Source organism: Trachymyrmex cornetzi, unplaced genomic scaffold, assembly GCF_001594075.2.
Source record: "Trachymyrmex cornetzi isolate Tcor2-1 unplaced genomic scaffold, Tcor1.1 scaffold85, whole genome shotgun sequence".
Lineage (NCBI taxonomy): Eukaryota > Metazoa > Arthropoda > Insecta > Hymenoptera > Formicidae > Trachymyrmex > Trachymyrmex cornetzi.
Window position 1 is genome coordinate 602,283 of NW_017300191.1, and position 25,184 is coordinate 627,466.

General features: G+C 32.9%; 3 protein-coding genes across 3 annotated transcripts; 2 read left to right on the forward strand and 1 right to left on the reverse strand.

Annotated features, from left to right (window-relative positions):
• Positions 1 to 2,838: 2,838 nt before the first annotated feature.
• On the reverse strand, positions 2,839 to 5,281 carry LOC108769070 (uncharacterized). The gene is made up of 3 exons (XM_018519823.1): positions 5,236 to 5,281; positions 3,913 to 4,184; positions 2,839 to 3,365 (listed from the first exon to the last, which is right to left on the reverse strand). The coding sequence occupies exons 1-3, from the start codon at positions 5,269 to 5,271 to the stop codon at positions 2,840 to 2,842; spliced, it is 834 nt and encodes a 277-aa protein (XP_018375325.1). The 5' UTR covers positions 5,272 to 5,281; the 3' UTR covers position 2,839.
• Positions 5,282 to 7,476: 2,195 nt separating this feature from the next.
• Positions 7,477 to 10,878, forward strand: Mcm6 (minichromosome maintenance 6). The gene is made up of 11 exons (XM_018519804.1): positions 7,477 to 7,627; positions 7,770 to 7,913; positions 7,984 to 8,248; positions 8,362 to 8,564; positions 8,643 to 8,841; positions 8,926 to 9,453; positions 9,513 to 9,818; positions 9,890 to 10,247; positions 10,337 to 10,453; positions 10,540 to 10,679; positions 10,762 to 10,878. The coding sequence occupies exons 1-11, from the start codon at positions 7,536 to 7,538 to the stop codon at positions 10,864 to 10,866; spliced, it is 2,457 nt and encodes an 818-aa protein (XP_018375306.1). The 5' UTR covers positions 7,477 to 7,535; the 3' UTR covers positions 10,867 to 10,878.
• A 672-nt stretch (positions 10,879 to 11,550) lies between these two features.
• LOC108769059 (urea transporter 1) lies at positions 11,551 to 20,157 on the forward strand. The gene is made up of 11 exons (XM_018519805.1): positions 11,551 to 11,596; positions 11,888 to 11,978; positions 12,473 to 12,595; positions 14,588 to 14,707; positions 15,028 to 15,179; positions 15,807 to 15,954; positions 17,414 to 17,500; positions 18,097 to 18,244; positions 19,134 to 19,318; positions 19,398 to 19,556; positions 20,089 to 20,157. The coding sequence occupies exons 2-11, from the start codon at positions 11,940 to 11,942 to the stop codon at positions 20,155 to 20,157; spliced, it is 1,230 nt and encodes a 409-aa protein (XP_018375307.1). The 5' UTR covers positions 11,551 to 11,596; positions 11,888 to 11,939.
• Positions 20,158 to 25,184: the final 5,027 nt, after the last annotated feature.

Sequence of the window (25,184 nt, forward strand, 5' to 3'; positions counted from 1 at the left end):
AAAATGCAAGATTTCAAAAAGTTTATTTTTTAATAGGAAAACTAAATATTTCGGATTTCTATAATAATATTTTTTTCATAGTAGTGTAGACAGTACAAAGTTTTTACTCATATAGTTCGTTTATTTTAAACATAGTAAATAATACTTAATAAATTAAGTTTTTGATAGGGGTGCGGCGTATATACCGGAGTTACCCTATTATATATAATAAATTTGATTTAATTTAATATTTACTAAATGCATACGTTGCAAAATTTCAAAAACCATTCGAGCTATTTTGATGAAATTTTTAACATATACAAAGTTAAAATAATTCAAGTTGTTTTTGATATTTTTCCCGAAAAAATAAAGTTTTTCCTTCAACTTTTTGACACTCTGTATCTTTGAAACTCCAGCCATTTCGTGCATATATTACCATATGAAGTTTCTGTTTTGAATTTGTTTAAGAAATCGCTTCTTAAAATCTTTTAGAGTATCCACTCTGAATAACACGCAATATATATATTCACATTTATTGATTAAAGCTCGCCAATGTAAATGGAGGCTTGCGTACATCCGGATAACGATATGTCCGTATACATATATGTCATTCACGGTCTAATTCAAAATTTATTCATAGAATAATCTTGTGGAAATGGATAGAACGTATCCAGGCGTAATGTATATTTGAATATTTATATACAATGGGGGGGGGGGGATTTGCACAGTTACGCCCGCGTCAAGGGTGAAATTTGATGTGCGGGTTGAGATCTGCGCGGGATCATCTATTTATCTTCATATGCCTGTAAATTATGCTTCCACGTTATTTCGGTGAAAGTTGCTTTTCCAACTAATCATCTCGTTCCCGACAATGTGTACTTAACGATTATCCGAATCTAAAATAATCGATAATTGTTTTATAATTGCGAGTCTATCTCGCCGAGAGGACAATCGTAGTTTAGATAAATGACATTGAACAGAGGAATACCTATTTTCAGACCGGTGATAAGACAGAAATGTGTAACGAGAGTAGTTTACTGCTTAATCGGAGTTTCTCGAGCGGATTCCCAACTACTCCAATTAACTCGCCGTAAAATCCGATTGTGAATACGTTCAAGGATAAATTTTGTGTGATATCGATTAACCGTCTAGCCGTCAGATCGCGACAGTGAGTTAAGGATTCCTTTAATAGCGCTTTCTAAAGATTCATTCTGTTAATTACGGCACAGCTGCCGTACGACAAAGACAATTGTAATGCTTAACGCAGAATCGCTTCCACAAATGTTTAAATTTGATCACAAACTTGCCAAAGATATCGATTTCGTCGATCATGAGCAAATAAAACGTAATGTACGCACACGTACCATTCGTGTTTAAGCGCGGTTAGCAAACGTTTAATCGTTTAATGCAAGATTGACCGACGGGACGCAGTTTGCGCTACAGAGAGAACTGCTACGATTGTTCAGGGTCCCGCGCAGGAAGCGGCCGAGGGCCTTGATGGGCGTCGTTATGTCTTTGTAAATGGCTATGAGACAAATTACATTGTGGGCGGCACGGGGAATAAGGGCGGTGCGGGGAATATTTTTATATGTTCGAGCACACACACACACCGAAGAGAAAAACGAACGTCCGATCCACGCCTAGAAGATGCGAGTATTCAGAACCATTGTATGAAAAATTTATATCACAACATTAAACTCAAAGCATTAATAAATAAAAAAAAATTTCACAGATTGTTCTATTATTATGACTAAGAATCTGTGTCAAATTTAAGTACAATTCGCTTATTGGTTTAAAGTTATTCAATTTTTTTGTTTGCGTTGATTCTCATGTAAAATCAAATTATAGTATTCATTTACAAAGATAAGGAAATAATTTACAAATTAAATTAAATATATTGTATAATAAGATTTTAATAAATATTTGTGTGAAAGTTCATTTAAATTCAGTTAAAGTACCGTCTTATAACATACATTTTTTGCATAATGCGATATACGTATCGCGTCTGATTGGTCAGAAGCATTACGCGTTTCCGTTATGTCTATATAACGCCTGTAATTGATTACACGATACGTGAAAAATGTGTATCATGAAACGCGATTTTTACTCGTTTAAAAGTTATTTATCTAAAACTGCAGCAAAATATGGTAATTGCGCTGCATAAATCATTAAAAGTCAAATAATTCGTTGTTTTTTTGCTGTTAGTTTCAAGGCATATTTACGATAAATTTTGTTTACTGATTGGTTTTTATTGGCTGATATTGGCTTTTTTGATACTGTTAGGTGATATTCTACAGTCAAAATATCCTTAATTTTTATTTTTTTTTCTCAAATGTATTTATCTCCATTTTTCGATTTTCGCAACTCAAGACGACAGTTCGAAATTAAAATTCTTTCTCTTTAAAGATGTATGTCATATCTTTTTTTCCTCCGCGAAAGAATTGCATTAGATAGCGCTATATTTATATGGATTTATATGGCTCGATATAAAGTCGGAAGTCAGGAATGTTATGAATTACGTGCGATAGCCTACAGGCAATAGCAGTCTAGATATCATCTAATATTTTATCATATACGAATTATGAGAAATTCTTATAAAGCGTATTCTAGAATCTCATAGCGTGACGACAAGTGTGAGAAATATGTCGATCATTTTATTAATTTTTTTATATAGACATTCTATTGTTATAATCTATCTATTGTTATTTATCGTACATTTCGATAATTGTTCTGTGAGAATAAATTTTTCTAATTGAAGCTAACTAATTGAACTAGTTATCATTTTATTATTACATATTTAGTAACATCATCATACTTTCAAGCACAAATTAATGATATACATATATATTTAGAGTATTTGCTATCTTCTCGTGTAAATCGGCTCCTCATCGTACTCGTATTTGTACTTGCCAAAGGGCTGATGATTGTGGATGTTGTTTGCCGCCAAATACGCGTATACGCGAGGATTTCGCGGTCCAGGCACGTAACGCCCGTATCGGGACAATACGAGGGCTAAAACGGGATTGGGCGGTGGATGTACCTTGCTATTATAACCATCGTCGTTCAGAGTACGGCTTAGGAAGCGATCGAGGGCCTTGATGACTGCCGTTATGTCTTGTGGTCCTCGACGATAATATGTCTCAACTTTTCCACGATACGGCAGTTTATCGTCATCCAATTCATCTGTCAGATATCCGTCAAATACCTTGACATCCTGATCCGCGAATCGAGGTACGTGACGATGATATTCTTGGATATCTTGAGGTCCCGATAACGTTGACGTTGTCGTCGCGGTCGTCGTCGTCGATAGTGGCGACGGAGGCGACGGAGATGCGTTCGGCACTTTCGTCGAAAGCCAAGCGTCCTGATGAATTTCTGTAGGAAACCTCCGAGTATAGAAAAAGGAGATATAGTATAATATGTGCACGAAGTGGAAAATATAATTCATTGTATATTTAAAAATCTTGTCTAAGAGTGTTTTTAAATCAAAATAATTTTTAATTATATTTTTTTAGCACGATATTGAAATTTATTTTAGATTTTCTTCTCCATTGCTGAAAATTAGAAATTGAAATAAATAATCTTCAACTTTGGCTCAGAAAAAATCGACGCTAAAATGGTAGAGGTTTTTATATGTATGTAAATATGTACAAATATGTAAATATATATAAATATTTACATGTACACTTTACATAAGTTAAAAAGATTAATTTCAGTTTTCAGCAATGAGTTTCTTAAAAAGAAAATCTTTAAGTAAAATTTATAAATTTCAATATTGTACTAAAAAAATTAATTATTTTAATTAAAACATCCTAATAAATAATATTAAAATATCAAAATTATCTAAATACCATCTTACGTATATTCATAACTTCTTTTTCTTCTTTCACATACTTTCGTAATTACAAAAAAGAGAAGTAACAACTTTAATACCTCTGAGGACCAGTTTGCGACTTCTGCTTGTGATTACTTAAAGTCGACGCTGATTGAAGTCCCGTTGAACGCTCTGCCTGTAGATTTCTGAAGGATACTAGTTTCTCCAGATTGCTGTTGATAATGTGATGATCATCGTATTGATGATTTGGATGTTTTGGAAATGAAGAACTGCCAGGTGGCAGATAACTATGCCGCTGACGCGATATATTCGTCGGATCCAAAGATGTCTTGGTCACCATTATAGCACTCGTCAAGCAGATACGCATCGCCTATATTCAGGTAAGGATATACTTATTAGCCGTATTCGCATCTGTCTTCTGAAAACACATTCCTATCATGCCGTTCTGTTATACGGCGGCACAACGCCAGACTCATTTTAGGACCAGGGTCGATGCACCTAAACATCCTGAGCGAAAATACGAGCCAACAGCCAAGTTCACGGTACCGATAGCTGATTTAGACTATTCAACTTTTTACTTTGCGATTCTTATTTTGCGATAAGAAAAATCATGCCGTTAACATGTTAAATAATAAACGTAGGTATGTGTCAATTTCAAATCTTGATTAGCATTATATAAATCGTGCATAATAAAAAAATGTATGTAAAATTATACTAACACAAGTGCAAATTAAATCACACACTTATAATAAAAATTTACATAATTATCGTTTTCGTATAACTCTAACATAAAATATTTCTTATAGAAATCCAATTTAATATTGGCCAATGTAATTTTGTTACTGAAAGTAGTGATTAATTATTTTGAGTATTAAAAGCATACGGAAAGGACAATTTTGCTGAAGTATTTAAAAATTTAGCTAGACACAAATCTAAAATTTTCTTGGATTATCATAAATAAAACAATTGTATAGAACGTTTAGTCTGGTTATTAGGACAAAATATTTTACAGCATTGCTCACCATGAATTTTTCTACAATTATTTTAATGATTCAACAAAATTATTCTCAGATTTGTATCTACCCAAACTTTTAGATATGTCAGCAAAATTGTTTCTTCAATGCATTGTTTAAAATAAGTAATGAACATGACGATCTTTCAGTATTGTATTAAATTTCTGTAAGGGATTCATATAATTGTCACATAGAAGATGTATATTTTCATTATAAATCGTACGATTTTTATTTGTTGTTCATATAACTTCACATATTTTCAATCCATTTTACGGCGCACAGAGTTGTTCTGTTTAAATCAATATACAATATTTTTATTCCGTGTTTTCTATATATCGTCCTCACACGCAGTCTCGTTCGAACGTATCGCGAAACACAATAACTTAGATGTTTTGGAACTCTCGTTACCAGACAGACTATGCTGAGTTTCTTGGCAACGACCATCCTCCTTCTATTCCGTAAAAAGGACTAAAACGGCAGCACGCACTTTGCGTGCCATTTATACAGCGTGCCGTCGCGTCTGCTTAAGAGCCAAGTCTTGTTCTGGCCAGGAAATGCGTAAAGCTATGTTACTCCCTGTCTCTGTTCTATACACGCAGATTTCTACATTTTCCCCCCTTTCTCCTATGTCAAGACCGGTACATCATTTACGCAAATTGTCAAGCGTTATTAGAAACTTTCCTTTTGTCTCCGAGAAGACGATTGCGGGACGAATTCTGTATGACGAATAACTTCTGCTTCATTTAAATTTCTTTTGTCGTTTCTTTTTATATTGTCGGAACAGTACACTTTTGTTATGCTGATTACAGATGCAGTTTCGGATAACGAAAATATATCTTTTATCGCTTTAAAGAAAACGCCTTTTATGGAAAAAGAAAAATAAATTAAGACATATCGAAGCATTGATAATTATTATAAATGTAAGTTTTAAGAAAAAAAAGTCGATAGAACAAAACATGCATTATAAGAAAAATTGCATGAGTCTAACCATATCATTTTGCAATAATTGCGCGATAAATTAATTAAAAATAATGATAAAAATATTAATTATTAATTTCTGTCTCGTTTAAACGACAAACACAGGACCGATAAAATGGTGACCTGTGCGATAATAACTTCATTTTAGTACGTATTCTTCTTCTAGAGTACGCAACGTTACGGTAGAGAGAAATCTGAGAGTGGACACAGGTCGGTATTCAGATCTTATATTCAAGATTCGTAAGCACAGTCTTAAGAATACATCAGAGGGCATCTTGAGACATCACTTAAGACAGTCTTGAAATAAGAACGGACTACGAATACCGCCCACAGTTAATATTTCCTTGTGATATTTCTATATATGTATACTGTATAAGTAAATATTCTGAATGAATGAATTCAGGAAATTTGAGTTACTTTCATGCAACATATAGTCTCTTTTATCGACTGTTGGTACATGTTTTAAAGAGAATAGCTATATCATTCTATGGGTACATCTGAATGAATGAATTCAGGAAATTTGAGTTACTTTCATGCAACATGTAGTCTCTTTTATCGACTGTTGGTACATGTTTTAAAGAGAATAGCTATATCATTCTATGGGTACTTTCCATTTGGTGATACAAATTATCGACATAATATGTAAATATAGAACTAGAGAAACAATAATGTTTGTGTTACCTTGTGTCACCACATGAAAAGTTGCTAATTTTTTATTTATATATATCTTTAATTACAATTTGTGAAAGTAGCATACCAAATCCATTTTTATCAACAGTGTCAGAAATATGATACGTAGTTATATCAATATAGTTTATATCAATTACTTATTTAAATTAAGGGGATGCTGCAGGGACCCAATTATCGACATTGCAGTTTGATCAAAATCTCCGAATTGACTAAATGGAATAAAAAATCCTTTTATAGGATTAAAGTAAACACAAAATCTTGATGTGGTGCAGTAGATATTATACTATAAAATCGAAAAAAAGTAAAAAATGTTTTTAACTTTTTTTTTATTTTAGTGTATTTCTTATTTTATATTTTAAATAATTTCTTGTGACTTATTTCTTATTTAATTTTTTAAATAAGTTTCTGGAACTTATTTTATATTTTTTATTTTAAATAAGTCGTATCAGTTATTTTACCGAGTCCTGCTTTTAAAGCATTTGTATCGAAACCTCATATAACATTTTTTCTTTTTTCCATTGCACTTATGTTAGTGTATAAAATGCTTCCGCAATTAATTATCTGTTAAATAATATTATTTAAATAATATTATCATGAAACTTTTTTCCTAGGATGAAAAGTGAAAAGTGAAAAATTTCTCTATTAACTTCAATGGTTAAAATTTTCACTTTTCACTTTCCATCCTAGGGATAAAGTTTCATGATTGATACCCTGAATACACCCAATGCAATAATAGGTCTATTCCTTTTAGCTGAACTTGCATGGCTCATCTTTTTTCTCTTTTATTCTCCAACGTGGAGAGAAAAGGAAGAAAAATCAACCGTGCAAGAACTTCAGCTAAAAAGAACTGACCTAATAACATAGATATTCGCCTTAATAGAAACGCCAGATTCCTGAGAACGTACTTAAAACTTGTCTTCCCGCCAAATTTCCATCACACTTGTTTATAATATCAGCTTCATTTTACTCATTATTCACTTCAGTTTATTGTACTTTTCTGGATATATATATAACGTGTTTTGTTGTAATTCATTGATAAAATGGATGCTGTTCCCCAACAAGCTATTTTGGCACGTGTGCGAGATGAGGTTGGCGTCAAGTGTCAAAAATTGTTTCAAGATTTTCTGGAGAGGTAATTTCTCATATAGGTTGAATATCTTTGACATTATAAATGATATAAATTTTAAGATACATTTTCAACTTAATTTGACTTGCTCGGATTAAAGTTGAAAATTAGTAATTAATTCCCTTTATTGATCGTTTTTCTATCACAGATTTAAGGAATTTGAGGTTGTTAAATACTTGGAGCCAGCTAAAGAACTTATCAGTCCAGAACGATGTACACTAGAGGTGTCTTTCGATGATACAGAAGCATTTAATCAAATGCTTGCTACAACTATAATTGAGGAATATTACAGGTTTATCAGTGATTACTATCTTTTTTTATTTATGAGAAATAGAAATAAAAATTTTCTTTATACAACACAGGGTATATCCATATTTATGTCAAGCTGTCAGCAACTTTGTTAAAGATGTGGGAAATTTACCAAAAGATAAGGAATGTTATGTCAGTTTTACTGATGTACCTATTAGGCATAAATTAAGAGAATTAAACACATCGCTGTTGGGTACTTTGACTCGTATATCCGGACAGGTGGTACGAACCCATCCTGTTCATCCAGAATTAGTCCTTGGTACATTTATTTGTATGGACTGTAATGCGTATATTAAAAATGTAGAGCAGCAATTTAAGGTATGTATAAAAAATAAATAAATATGTATATAAAGGTTTAAGTATATTTATATTATATGTATAAAACACATCTGAACATTTTTGTTTTAGTTTTCAATTTTCATTGTTTACAGTTTACAAATCCAACAATCTGTTCTAATCCAGTTTGTAGCAACAGACGCCGTTTCCTGTTAGATGTAGATAATTCAATATTTGTCGACTTTCAAAAAGTGAGAATCCAAGAAACGCAAGCTGAACTTCCTCGAGGTTCTATACCTCGCTCTCTTGAAATTATTCTGAGATCTGAGATAGTTGAGACAGTGCAAGCTGGTGACAGGTAGGTTTAAAAATACAAACGTTTTAATGTAAGCAAAATTAAAATTGAAAACTAATAAAATCATTCATATTTTTACAGATATGATTTCACTGGAACTCTTATAGTGGTACCAGACGTGGGAGCATTAGCTTTGCCAAGTGCTAAGGCTGAAATGGGACCAAGAACCAGGAATAATGAGCAGAGGGAAGGTGTAACTGGTCTTAAGGCGCTTGGTGTTAGGGAACTGACATATAAAATGGCATTTCTTGCCTGCAGCGTTACTAATACGAGTGCAAGGGTAAACAAAATCAAGCACATGAAATAAAATATATGTCTATGTTTTAAGAAAAATAATATATATTTGATTGGCCTTATATTCCAGTTTGGAGGTACAGATGCAATGGAAGAAATTTCGCAAGAAGCGATGAAGAAACGGATGACAGAAGCAGAGTGGAATCGCATCTACGAAATGAGTCGCGATAGAAATTTATACAAAAACATAGTTTCTAGCCTCTTTCCCGCTATACATGGCAACGACGAAATTAAGAAGGGAATTACACTGATGTTTTTTGGCGGTGTAGCAAAAACTACAGAGGAAGGCACGTCGCTGAGAGGAGATATCAATGTTTGCATTGTCGGTGATCCCAGTACCGCCAAATCTCAATTCCTCAAATGTGTATCCGATCTTTCGCCCAGAGCAGTTTACACGTCTGGAAAGGCATCGACCGCAGCTGGTTTGACGGCTGCAGTTGTACGAGATGAAGAATCTTCGGACTTTGTCATAGAAGCTGGGGCATTGATGCTCGCTGATCATGGTATCTGCTGTATCGATGAATTCGATAAAATGGATCCAAAGGATCAAGTTGCGATTCACGAAGCTATGGAACAGCAGACAATTTCAATAACTAAGGTATTTAAAGTTTACACAATGTACAAGGAACTTTGACTTATTAGATTCCACGTTTCTAGGCTGGTGTAAGAGCAACTTTAAATGCTCGAACTTCTATACTAGCAGCAGCAAACCCCATCGGTGGACGATATGACAGGAGAAAATCATTGCAGCAGAATGTACAATTAACCGCACCTATTATGTCGAGATTCGATTTATTCTTTGTGGTGCTGGATGAATGTAACGAAATTGTCGATAACGCAATTGCTAAAAGAATTATAGATTTACATTGTGATAACTTGAATGATCTTCAAGTGGTATACCAACAAGATGAGATTATCAGATATATCAATTTTGCTAAACAGTTTAAACCCATTTTAAGTCAGGTAAGATACATTGGATAAATTATTTGGCGATATTAAAGTTACATTAAGATAATTTTGTTCCATTTTTATAGGAAGCTGCTGAGCTTTTAGTCGAAAATTACACTGTTCTCAGACAAAGAACAGGTAGTGGAAGCGGCAAATGGAGGGTCACCGTGAGGCAGTTAGAGAGCATGGTTAGATTGTCCGAAGCATTGGCGAAAATAGAATGTATGGACGAAGTAACAATAAAGCATGTGAAAGAAGCGAAACGATTGTTACAGAAAAGTATAATTACGGTAGAACAGCCTGATATAGATCTCGAAGAAGGCATGAACCATGGAAACTTAGGTATGGATATTGATGATGAGCCACCACCGCTCATGGCAGCATTTAACGCAGGAGGCAGCGCAGGAGGCGACGCAGGAGATGATAATGCACCACCTTCAACACGTACGTCTGCATAGTCCTTTTACTGTACATAACGCAGGTAATATACTTATTACATATATTTAAGTTAATATTTACTTTTAATTGATTAGCGTCTAACGGAACGTCGCACGAACCGCCAAAGAAAAAATTAACTATGACCTTTGAGGAGTATAAAAATTTGTCGAATATGCTGGTTCTTCATATGAGAAGCGTGGAAGAGAGCGAAGGTACTTTTATTATATCGAAATAAGAGAATTACTATTACCACATTTTTGATTATATATCCATCTGTTAAATTAATGTTTTTTAATAGATGACACTAGAGGTGGCATACGGAAATCTGAATTAATTGCTTGGTATCTTGATCAAATACCAGATCAACTAGAGTCAGAAAAAGAGTTACTAGATCAGAAAAACTTTATTGAAAAGATTATTGATAGACTAACATACCATGTATGTACCAATATTTTCATATATTTTATATAGCTGATATATTTATACTTTATAATAATTTATTGCACAATTTTATTTTTAGGATCAAATTATAATACCTTTAACAACGACCAGCTTAAGAAGTAGAGATGAAGAAGATGAGAATCCTTTACTTGTTGTTCATCCCAATTATGTCATGGATATGTAATTTTAAGAATTGATGTGCCTTAAGATAAAAAAAAACGATTAATTATTTTATACAGAAAAGCATACGTTTTAAAAATATTATTTTATCTTATACAGTATGTATGTAATGTATTAATATTATATTTTTTTACCTGAATTCGTAAGTGTTATAAACTTTACGGAATTATTAAATATTTTCAACTACTGTAACGATAATAAAAACATTTTTATAGCATCGATGAAGCATTCATTTATTCCTTGTCATCTACTTAAATATTTTAACCTGGGGGGTATAAAAAACTTGTTTGCTATGTCCCATATTTAACATTGCTGACACCTGAAATAAATCAATCTGATTATGACATGCCGAGATATAAACGATACCTTTTTTTAACAATAATAGATCTATATTTTCAAGGTATATTTTCAAGGTATCAAAATTAAAATAATAAATGTTATTTAAATACATACTTATTTATAAATCAGATACCATAAAATATACAGAGTAATCTCGTCTTGTATCTGTTTCAAGAATACATTAATTAACATGGTTATAAGTCATAATAATTAACGTATGACGATTTGCTATGATGCGCTAATTAACACACATTTCAAAGCTTGAAAATGAATCTGTTCTAGATTGAACGTTGAAATCAACAGCAGCTTCAGTAACTTCAACAGATTCGGATTATTTTAAGTGCACCCACACGATATCAAAGGAGATGTTTATAAACACTTTGTCTATTTTAAATGTAAAATTTATAAATATGTGTACATTTTACATTTTTATTATAAAGACGTTTACAAAATTAGTAATGAAAATTTGTAAATTATCTTAACAATCTTTTATCATATTTGTAGCAATTTGTATTGAAATTTAATTATTTGTAGAGCTTAACGTGATTTGCAGACTGTGTTACTTCTACACATTCGTCAGTATATACAGTTTTAATGCGATGAGGATATATAGCACGTGCTTTATCGCTGCTTAAATGTACACAAAGTAATAAAGTATGTAACAAATGTCTTAACTGTTTATGTAGAAGTGTTCTGTGCAGTAATTAGGAACGTCACTTCGCCATTTAATGTTACGGGATGTCTGCGCAAGAGGTACCGATAACAGAATTGCAACAAGTGAGTATTATATATTTGAAGTTTAATATTATATTTAAGTAAGGTGTGAATTTCCGTGTGAAATGGTTGACATAAGTCCATGATAGTGTTCTAGATTATATCATATCTCTCCTGATAACTTCTGTTTGTGCTTAATGATGTTATTTCAGTCATACGAGAAGTATCCGTAAAATATCATTATTTTCATCGCAAAAATAAGTTTCACATTTCATGATTTATTTTTATTTTGAATATAAAATATTCTTTTTTAGTTAAAAACTTATCCTTTAGTTAAAAACATTTAAATTGCATGTTGTTTCTTACAAATCGTATTTTTTTAGTTGCAAATTTTAATGGTCGGTTTAAAATACTTAATAAAAAAATGTGACATACATATATTGTTTATTAAACAAAATTTTTCTCTTATTAATAAAAGAATTTAATTTTTTTTTATTGTGTGTGGAAAGTTGTCATGTGCATAAAAAGTGTATGAAAGAAATAAAATAAATCAACAGGAAAAAACATGGGTAGCGTGCGTAGGCGACTTTGCGATTTTGAAGGAATTCTTTGCACACAAAAGACGGCGAATTTGGCACGCGGTGCAATTACTTGATGCTTTTCTACGTGGATTTGGACAAGTGAGTGATAAAATCTGAACATATTGCATATATATTATTTTTTATAATGTTACAATTCGCGTAACTTGTGGCTATTTTTGAATATTGATGCATTTCGATACGAAAATCTCGGAATATCGTCTCGGAATTTCTCGTATTATTAAAAATAACATTTCCGAGATTATCATATGTCATTTGTTTTTTTCGTCTCGTCTCATCTCGAAAAAAATTGGAGAAATATCAGAATAAGAAATAAACATTAAATAAATATTACCTATGAAAGAGTTAAAATCAGATCAGAGACAGTCGTTGATTCCGTCGCATCGGCTTAATAAAAAATATACATTTCTGCATCAACAGTAACCAAAGTTAATTAAATTTAAACATTAAGAGGTTAAGATCAAACAAAATAATTGATTTTAAAATATTTATTCTATAATATTAGTTATACTGAGAAAAAAATATAGTCAATTTTAATAAATATTTTTAGTTCAATATACTGCCAACTAAATATTTACTTACAGTAAATAAATATTTGTTTAGTAAAAATAATGATTGTTAAATCAAATTAACATTTCTTATATCAAATAAATATATCTTTATATTTAATAAATATTTAGTTGGCAGTATATATATATATTTTCAACTAAATATTTATTGTCTGTCATCAGATCCTGCACTAAATATTTATTAAAATTAACTATATTTTTTTCAGTGTAAGAAAACTAATTAATATAGATAAAAATAAAAATTAAGTAAAGGACATATAAGAGTCAATAATCAATAGAACTTAAAAATAAAATAAAGACATATAATATAATTTCTTGATATCAATCTTTACAATATCTTGGTATAATATCTCGATTGTCTAACAATTACATGTTTCGACTTCTTGATCGAGCCATCCTCAGATTTACAAAATTTGTAGTCGTAAAATACAGTAAACGAGTGAATAGAAAAAACCATGCTATGAATATAGTTAGCGATCTTCAATGGACGTCGATAGACAAAAATTGTTCCCAAACAGTTGGTAGACTGAATGTTGAAATTTCGATTAACCGGAGAAGTCACAATGTATGATAAAAAGTTAAAACGTGTGTCCATTAATGGTCAAAAATATTCTTTTGTGGAAAGTGAGTCAATTACACAATAAAGCAAACTGGATGACAAAATTAACGCATGTGAACGTAACAAAAATCAAGCGACTAATTAATATAGCTCTTAATGAAAATTAAAATATTTTATTTTTTTGAATGAAAATATAATAAAACGTTATAATTGTGTATTGTGATATGACGTTTGCACCGTCCGTCGTAAATAAAATGAGATAGTCGATATTCTTGAATATCTCGCGATAAAATTCGAGAATCTCAAGAAGCGAGAATATCGGCCCATCGAGACGAGAAAATCGTATCAATCATTTGTTTTTGTCGAGACTAAATCTCGGTGTCGGTATTTTCTCGTCTCGTCTCGCTCGAATGCATCACTATTTTTGAATAAAAAGCTAATAGAAAGATAACTATATAATGTAATCAAATAACTTTTATTATTCTATTTGAATTTTATGTACTGAAAATGACTTAAATTGATGGTCGAAACGTTTACATTATTGAAGACAAACTTTTATATACGCATGACCTAATTCTCATAACTTTTAAAAGTATTCTTTTGAGATAATTATGTATCTTCATCACAACATTTGAGGTATTATTATAATTACGCGAGATAAACACAGAAAGGAATACTAGAAAATTCTTTGTAATCCTTATTAATAAAAGAACACAAAGAAATAATGTCTCATATTTTTACAAAAAAATTCCTTCATTATTAAAGAATGTTATATGAAAGCCGTCTTATGAAAGTTGATTCTTCAAAAATGATTCTTCGCGATGAAAAGAATTCAGTATTAGTAGTAAGATCATTACCTTTTTATGCATTTACCGCTGAAATGCCACACAGGAATAGCCAGACATATCTTTAATTAACGTCAATTGGCTTTAATTAACGTTACAGATCGTTTTTGCGAATAATCCTCTCAGCGGGCTGCTGATAATAGTTACCTTGGCTGCGGTAGCACCAGGTACATTGGCGTTGTCTGCGGCCACCGCCGGCCTTGGCCTCTTACTGTCCGTGGTATGTTTTATTAATCATTAGCCGCAGTGTCAAACGGTTTGTTCTTACCAAAAAATGCAACTACGCTTTTTGCCGCATTGCGCCCGAGAGACGGACGGCTTGTTCCTATTTCCCTATTCATATGCGACGATGCATCGTGACGAACGCTCGCTATCTCTTTTTCATCTCTTTCGGACCTAATGGACCGTTTGCGTGCACACGAGGAAAAATCACTGCAATGCGGCACCGCTTTTCGCCTAGCAGCGACCCGAGGAAGAGTTCCAGCGTGGAATTCTCATTACGATCTTAACGCGATTTAAGGATCCTCCGTTTTTTTGCAGCTCATACGAGAACCCGACAATATTGTAGAGAACGGAGTAAGCGTCTTCAATCCTTTACTAGTTGGAGCGATATCGTATGCTCTGATACCGCAGATTTATGGAAGTTTCGATTCCTTCAGCTTTTTACTTGTGCTCCTGGCGACGATACTCAGGTACATCTGATTATTTCATATTCTCTATGGAGTATTTAAAATATTATACAATAATACGGATAAACATAAATACGACACTTTAATTGTAAATTCTATCGATTAAATGAACTCAAAATATATGTATCGCGAAAATGATAAATACCCTTCCGGGTAATGTTCGAATAAACACATAGCGCCGGTATAGGTATGCGTGTAAAATAATTCTGCATATAAATAACAAATTATTTATTTATAAATAACATCTTGATGGCGATACTGAATTTAATTAAGCTAAAATATACGCAAATTAATGTAAATTGATGATTATGTTATGTTGTCAGAGAGAATAGCAGTTTGTATACATTGATGCATAGTTGCACGCATTATAATAAGCTTTAAGCACGAACTTTATGAATTTACGGATAACGTTATGAGTTTAGACAACACCAAGTTAAACGTATAGAAACTAACGTGAAACGCATCGTAACAGTCTCTATTTGAGATTTCGAGCAAGATATCTGGAATAATTCGCGACGGTAGATTATGCGGCAAACTGGATTACCAGAGTTAGCCGGAGTTCACTTGTCATCCACATTGTGGCTTCAGTAACATTCGCAAATTTCAACAGCTCCTGTTAATGTTTTCCAGTGTTTATCTCTCGCGGTCCCTGAGAAGCGATAAATTCTCGTGCATAGCGTGGCCATTTAACTTGGTGGAATTTGCGTTGATTTTCGCCCTCTCAACGCAGAATGGCGTGGACGTGGTAGCTAAATCTGTGGAACCAATGTTTGAAATGGTAAAGCAATTTTACATGCTTGATATGTTTATTAGTTAGATACATGCATTATTATATAGAATTAGCGGTAAGTAAATTTTATTAAAAAGTTTTAGTAAATTTTATTAAAAATATAATATTTTAAAAAATGCAATAATTTTAGATAGAACTAATAAATATGAAATGTCATAATTTTGTAATTTATCAGTAAAGACTCATGCCTTTTCATCTAAAGAAATTAAAGCTAATATAATAAAAATCGTTTAATGATAATCTCCGTATTCTTCTGAAGCTGACGGTGAGAATCTATTAGATTCATTTAATTATAAATTTTTTTGGCAAAAATATCAAATGATTCCATTTTTTTATGTTACATCTGCAAATTTTATTCTTATTAAAATATGCTTAGTATTCATTCTTTTTTATATACGAGTGATCTTGATATTAATTAGTGCCTTTTAATTAGCATAAATTAAATGAGCTTTAATGAGATCTAATGTCAATAATTGTGTTACAAATTTTGGTGTCAGCTCCGGGTTAAATATATATATGTACAATACACACACATATATATACTCACAATTTAATAAGAAAGAAAGAGGGGAAACATAAGACTCATGAAACATGCAGAAGGCACTTTATTTCATGAATGCTACTCTCATTTGAAACAATAGCAAATAAATGATTGAGATAAAATCACAATTTTAGAGTGTCGGTCCTAAACAACGAAAGTAAATTTGATGAGAATAGAGCGGAGGCTTCGGCGCGAAATAAAATTCGCTTGGAAAAGCGCTCTCAGTATTCAGACCATACATATTTGACGTGCCTTCACGAGGGAGAATGCTATCCTCCGTGGGTCGGAGCATGGCTTTTCTCCGTATTGATCAAACTCTAGCACGAACAACTCCGTCGACGATAACTTACCTTGGCTCGGATTTATTTCGCCCTAACTAGTCGCCGGCTGTTTATTTCAGTTAAATATTGGGCAAGTTCTCTTTACGTTTCTCTTTTTCGCGGCCTGTTTCCCGTTAATAAACAGCTCTACAACAGTGGAATATTTGAAAATATAGCTCAGTTGGGTGGTTCTCTTCACTCATGTAAATATATTAACTTCTCATACATCGTGCCATTACTTCTGCTATCCACCAGGATCCTCGCAATAATGAGAAAAATTAACTTTGTACTCTCGTTAAACTTTGCGATGCTTATGTACGGAAAATTTAATGGTAAATAAGGAAATTTGCAAAAATCGCAGGTGCATGTACCTCCTTTCTCATCTAAAAGGTGAAAAGTTTCTTCCTCATATTACAAAAATTTACGGCCGAACTGGACGCGCGCATGGCGGAACATAAATTACTTCTCCGTGAGACATATTTCATCATAAAATAGTTTGAACCTTCTCTACACTCGTCGAATGACTGCCGCGTGCATTTCTCTATCATACGCGGGTTATTGTGCAAGACTTTCTCATTGTTTTCAGGACAATGCAACAAGTGAGACAACGACAACGGACGCCGCCGGATTCTACGAGCAGAATGCGACCAGCGTTTACATCGACTGGGGAATGGTAGAGTTTACTCATGTTCTACTTTTTGAAACTTTATATTCTTGACTTTGCATATATATTAGCATCTCGAGGGTCTTGAAAAGTACTGCAAAGCTTCATTAGTTACACAGTTTCGTACGTCAGAACCCGTGATTACTTTTCCAATTGTAAATACGCTTATACATTATAGTCAAATCTTATTACATGACGTATTTTAACAAACTTTTTGAAAACAATTTTTATCGTTTAATTGCCTTGCATTTCACTACAATGAAAGCCATATATATTGACACAATACACTGTGATTTTGTAACGGATAGTGTTGTACGTGCATACGTCAAGGCACAGCATTCTCTATATGTTGATACAGTTGCTTATAGATAGACGATACTTGTAACTTTAGATTTATTGAATATTGTTACAATATTGAGAGACATTTGTTGGAACAGAATCTCTTTTGTAGCTGCTCGGAATAACTGTGTGTTTGTGAGACGTATAAAAGTAAAATGGAAGTAAATATATCCGTATCTTCTGTTGCTCGAGGGAAATGTTGCAAAAGGTATATAAATTGTGATATCAATCTATTTGCTTGTTCTCAAAGTTAAATCGTGTTTCAGGTTGTACGAGGCAGCGTTGTCTCCGCGTCACAGCTGTTCGGAGTCGATAATGTGATCGTTGGAGCTATCATGTACCTGGCAATGCTAATATACTCGCCTGTAACAACCGCATTTTCGTATTTCGGTGCTCTTTGCGGAACATTCGCAGGTATTTAAATAATTGTTACGATATTTATACACAAAAAGTGGCAGGAAAGTATATGTACGATAAGAAGAACGATTTTGTTGAAAGATCTAAAGTTTTAGACTGGATACAAATCTGAATATGATTTTGCAATACGAATGTAAATAATCGTTGTCGATGTATTTTTTCCTGCTGAACACAAATCCGTTGATAAAATTTAGCTAGTATGTTAATTTTGAAAAAATAAGGCAAAAGTGACGATTTTGAAGATTTCATATAGCATCGGTATCGAATTTTTCTTTAAATTTTATTAATGCCCTGCAAAAATATCAACTTTTAGCTTTAAAATGCATTTTGATTCGTTTCGATATGATTTTTCAAGATATATCAATTTAAAAAATAGCTCTTTTCCTATATGTAATACACGTTTTTATGAACATATTCAACAGGCAAAAGAGTACGTCGGAAATGATTATTCATATTTAGTTTATTAAAATGTACATAAAATATACATGTATATTAAATTATATATTCGTATTGCAAAAAAGGTCAAATTTTAGCGGACAGTAATTTTGGATTTTATCAAAATAATTTTGTTAGAAACTCAAACTGATTGCTAGAATATCAAAACTTTTTGCGATATTGCTCATCATTTTAGTTTCCAACAAAATTATTTTCAGGATTTTAAATTTTTTAGCGAAATCGTTCTTTATATGAGAAGAGGAGAAGAGGAAAATGAGAAAATTGTTGATCTTTGCACATTTTTAATGTACGTTCAATGAAGTATAGAGAGTGATTAAAATTCGCTGAGCGAATGCTTTCACGAAGGGAGGAAGGGGTTGAAAGCAAGAGCATTTGTTTTTAGATAAAAGCGTGAAGGGATAAATTATCGTTGTCATAAATTTTTCGTTAGGCCTGGAACTTGGAGCGGATAAACACAGAACCTACAGCGGGATGTGGGGGTACAACAGTCTCTTGACCGGGGCTGCTTTGGGTGGAAATCTGTTGGTGCTGAACGGTCAAACGGCCGCCGCCACCATCATGGCGATTATTTACACTCCACTCCTGCAGTACGCCATAGAATCGATATTTGTAAAAGTGACTGAAGCCTCTCTTTCCTTCTACTCGATTAATTCGTAATATCTCGCTGACTTTTAACATTTTATCGATATTTTAGATGCAGTTACCGGTACTGTCGCTACCGTTTGTGATAGCGACTTCGTTATTTCTTAAATTGAGTGAAGGCAGGGAGGATCCAACATTTCCGTGGCCTGTATCAGTAACCTTTCCTGAGAAGCAACGTTATTATTATGTCACACGTCGTGCATTTCAAAAGGTACTTCTCTCCCAATTTCATATGCTCTCTCGCAGGCCTCTCTCTTTCGTCACACCTTAGATATAAAATTTTATATTCGCGATGATAGAAGTCGGGATAAACGGCGTACTTTATCATCGCGGCTTATATCAAATTCCGTCTTGCCTAAACCTGATTTGTGACTGAAACTTTTCCCGCGATAAGATGGCTCTCAGAACCCATCAAAACCACGCCCTACAAGAAGGACGGAAATTGATTTCTGCCCTACTCTTAACTTACGCGTAGGTTGAATTGTCTGACAAATCAGAGCTAAAAAAAAATAGAATTATCGAATCTGATGTCATAATTATAATTAATAATAATCTATAGTAAAAAGCTCGAAAAGCTGGAAGAGGCAGATTGAAAAATTTATTACTAAAGTTAAATACAGACGAAATGTATAATTATTGTTTTTTTTATTACAAATAAAGTAAAATTAGATCATACATTATAAATTACATATTGAATAAATATGAATTTAAAATATGTTATTTAAATTTATGTATTATTGTAGGAAGGTACTGCGGAAGAACTTGAGCTCGTCACCGGGAATGAAAAGAGGCCAATCCCATCGGATAATTAACGGCCTTTTCTCTAAGTAATATATAATTATAACTTAGATTACACATAGTAGGCGTTAGTTTTGAACATTTTTCGTACCATCTTAATCATTTAAAATAATCTCTCACTTTTAAGTATTTATATGTACAAATCATTCTCATTTTTAAGTATTTATGTATGACTAACAGTCGATCATTTAACTTCATTGAACTTGCTGTGTATTTCTGACAATGGCCTTCAATTTAACTAACGTCAATCCAATAACCGAGTTTGCCATCTATATCTGCTCGAAAAGGAATTATCCTTCTGCCAATTCGATCACGCGGAATAGATAAAGTTATTCTTGCGAAACTTGCGAATATATACGTTCTTCAAGCATCAACGATTGCTAATAGAAATCAGATTTGTATTACGCAGATGGACGAAAGTTAGGTAAATGTAACTACTCTATTGCATAATACCCTGTATAATATTCTTTATAGACCAAAGCAAAGATATTTCAGCAAAGATATTTCAGGTTTAATATCTGACTATCAAATTATGTATTTCATGCTAAATACAATACGGTTGGTGATTTTATTCTTGGACTACTATTTCTAACTTTAAACTTGTGACGTATCTCTGGTTTTACAAAGCGCCTCCATTATAGGATTTTCATATTGTACCAAATTGTAATGCTCAATATTTAATTTCGTCTACCTTTCGATTCTACATTGAAGATGACCTTAATTGTGGTCGAAACGTTTATTATTTATTATTGTTAATACTAATCCATACAAGTTTTATACATTACTATACTGTGTCGGCTTACATTGTCTTGCAATTCTGATTTATCAAAAATAATATGTTAAAATTTTTGAAAGCACAAGATGAAGAATTTACGAAAACAGATTGAGATACTTATAGAAAGTTATACATTGTTACTGTAAAAAATTCAAAAGTTATTAAATAAATTCAATAAAATTAATTTGGTAGAACAATTTCATTTAAAAAAAAAAGCTTTAATTTTTCAAACCATGCACGTACGCTCTCCTTTTTGTATGCAGCTTGCGCTAATGTCTCAGGAACGTTCCTGATTCCACCACGATTCTTCGCCGCGTTTCTAGATAATGGCGTACGTGCTAATCGTCTTATTTCACGTGGGCGATCCAGAACATAGGAGAGAAGATGATACATGAAGGTTTCTTCTGGTGGAAAGTGCTTTTTCGACGGGGTGCCTTTATTGAACTGCGAGAAGCTACAGGTCGATCGATGAAATTTATTTCGACGCTTTGGCTGTCAAAGGTTATAAATTCGATCGCCAGATTTTCCGAAGAAGCAACATTGCACCAAGGGAGTCACATGAAGCTCAATTGCTTACTGCTATTGGATATCGATTCTGGATTTCGATTCTCACAGTCGCACGAAAGCAAGCTGTTGCGAAATGTAAGACAAACAAAATTCGGCATATGAAGAAGAAAGTCCAATTGGCACTCTTCCAAAGCGGAAGAATAAGTAGATAGCTACAATCAACCTGCGAAAGAAATTTATCTCGAGGATGTTTTAACAAAGAAGAGGTCAGCCTGAGGGCCTTCCTTGACGCTGACCAATCTAATCAAACTAGCGAGGAAAGCGCTTTACTGTTCGTGCAGAAACTACCACAATTCGACCTCGTTCTTCAAGAAAGGGGAGCTAATAATGAAGAACAGTGGAGCAGGATTTCTGATTCCTTGCACGATTGTTACTCCTAACGTTACTTTGGCATCATTTTTTAGTTTTAATTTGTAATTTGATTTATGCAATCTTGGCATGCAGGGTTGGAAAGTTTCTTTATAAAGGTAATTCGATCGTTATGTTAACGTTTATTTCTCTGAAAAGTAACTCATTACTGATTTTAAAAAGAAATTTGTTACCGTTATCGTTTCTCAAAAACTACGGGTTATTATAATTTATGTTACTTTTTCACCGAAATTTGGTGATCTTTTTCTTTAAAGTTCTTTAGAATCATCTATGTGTCTGATCGCTAATTAATTTTCAACATGAAATTTACAATGATTATAATTAATCGCAAAATATAATGAAACATAATATTACTTTCTTTTTAAACTCGATTACACAATAAAAAACATTTTTTATTTATATTAAAATAAATCCATGTTAAAATTCCTGAATTTTTAACGTATCCAAATATTAATTTGACGTAATATAATTATGTCATTTGAACATTTTGTATTAAATTAATATCTCACATTTTTTAAGTGTTAAAATAACGCAATTTATTAATAAATAAACAATTAACATAAAAAGAATGTATTTTAAACATAAAATAAATGAATAAAATGTATTAATATAACATATTATAAATGTTAATTTCGTTGAAAAAATATGCTTCTATAATTTGCTTATAAATTGTATCAATGTCATATTTTTTGCATTAATTTTTACGTAATATCTGTGTTACTTCTCAACATACACGTCTTGTATTAAAATAATAATAACACAAAAATTTGAGTGGATCGTTTGGGACACGTGAAGTTTGTTAAATTTAACACAAATTTTCCAACTGTGTACATACGTTCTACATATATGTATCGTAGATATATAAAATAACGATTAACGGTCATATTTGTTATCATTACAGTACCGAAAGTTTTCAGAAATATTTCAGAAATATTTTAACTAAAAGGTGAAATATTTCATAAAAATTACGAAATATGTCTGCAACATTTCTGAAACAACTCTGGAATAGTAAAATGTCCGCGATTCTTGCACATGAAATCTTGTTGAAAGATTGATGAAAGATTACAGAAAGAATTTGCAATCTTTTTGAAATACTAAAAAGGTTTCATCTATTTGTAGTAACTACTATAAAAACAACATTTAAATATATATATTGATTGATACTTGAATAATATTTAAATTTATTATATGTCAACATAATAAATTAAATATTGTTTAAGTATCAATTTTAAACATATATTTAAATATAATTTCTGACATACTTAAAATTTTTCAAGAGTTTTGTGATCTGTTTACAAAACTTATTGAAATAAACTTCAGGTATTTCTCAAAAATAGTAATTATACTGCCAACTATTTTGATTAATTAATTATATTATATGTATAAGTACATATACGTAATCACTATTAAAAATCACACCTACAGTTTCCACACAATATCATTATTTATATACAAAAGTTTTTCGCAATTAAAGCAGAACAAGTCATTCATATACAAAAGTTTCTCACAATTAAAGTAGAACAAGTGATAATAAGATCAAAATAATGTTAAACTGAATCGTGAATGATTAAAAAAATGACTTTCAGTAAACATTTTGGAGCCATTTTAATATTATAATGATTTTTTGTTCTATTTAAATATGTTTTTCTATTTATTGCATATGATAATAGATTTCAGAAACATTTCTGTTAAAACATTTTATATGACATATTGCAAAAGCCTTTTAGAATCGTATGTGAAAGGTCAAAACATTTCTGAAAATTTTCCGTAATGATCAGTGTGCTGTATGAGAATATAGCTGCGTTATCATTAACGTTAGAAATAAGAAAATGTAATGTTAGTATTCATTGGTTACTGAAAAAAAGTAACGGCAACGACGTTACATGTAACGCGTTACTTCTCAACTCTGAATTATGGTTATTAATGTTAAGAATATGTATACGTTACGACGTTGTTAAAATGTAAAATTTTATCTTCGTCTGGTACAGTGAGTATCACGATCTATCTTTATAACGTAACCCGTAACTGCGCTGTTGCAGCAAGTAATAAAATGATTTATATCTCGATAAGCCCGGTTTAACACAGGGCCCAGATGCCTCCGCAAAGTCGGCTTTTCCTCTGCGAAACCTGTGTAACGGACATTTTCACATAGATAATTACACGATAGTACGTTAAAATTAATGTTGGTAATTCTCGGTTTGCCGACGTGCAATTTGCCATTTTGGGAGTAATTAAAGGCCAATCATTTTAATTTAGTACATCGACTCACTTACTAATAGCAGGACAATGAGTACGCGATACATCGATAATTAAACTATAAATTAAAGTTTAATTAAATTATAAAATTCATGCGAAATTAAACTAATATTATTAATGATACATACAATCTCTTTGTATTATTGAAATGCAATATTTGAAAGGTTTTACAGTACTCGAGAGCTTTTTATACCGTAAAAGCTATTGATTCTTGGATATTTTAAGAGCCACCATCCTTTTTAGTTCAGCTTTCAATATTTCTAATCCGGAGAGAGAAAAAGAGACTGCGCAATTTATAGAGCGTGCGATATATCTCTTTATCAAATTAATTAGCATACAAACCTACATTTCGAAGTCGCTGAAAGTGGCGCGGTTGCGTGTCGAATAAAAAGCGCGTGTGAGTAAAATAGTAAGGACTTTAAAGGATAAACATCTCGGTTCGTTGGCACCCTTAGAGTCCAACTCCAGCCAGGGAGAAGGGAGGAGAGAAGAGTCGTCCGTCGGCGATGACGACGGCGCCGACGTCGGTGATGCTGGTGGTGGTAACGACGTCGTCAGGAAGGGGTAGGGCTGAACGCATCCCTGCCAGATCGGCTACCTGCCCGCCGCCAACCCTGTCCGTTCCACGACGCTACCCCAGTACTCGGGCGATCGCTAGCACCCGCGCACGCGACATCCCTCCGTCGAGGGTGCGCGCCACCGCATCTCTATGTATGTATGTATGTGTGTGTGTGCGTGCGTGCTCACTGAGGGTGCTGCCGATTGCAGTGGCAGCCAGCAACGTGGTGCAGCCAGCAGCGTGACGTAGCCCACCCCGCGTGGCACGCTAATAGCTCGATCAACCCTCGCGCCCGTGCCGCGCGAGGGTGCACGGGGTGCCTAGAACCGTCACGACCTCCCGCATTAGGCGTATAAGAGGAGCTAGCCGCAGACCTCTGGTCAGCATCCGCGAGATTGGAATAATGTAGCGTCCTCGGTAAAGTCGTGTACAGAAGAAACGCGAGCAGTGAGTAGTATACACGACCAAGTATTGTCTTAGGACGCTCAGTAGTAGTGCCCGGGTTTGTGTGTGAC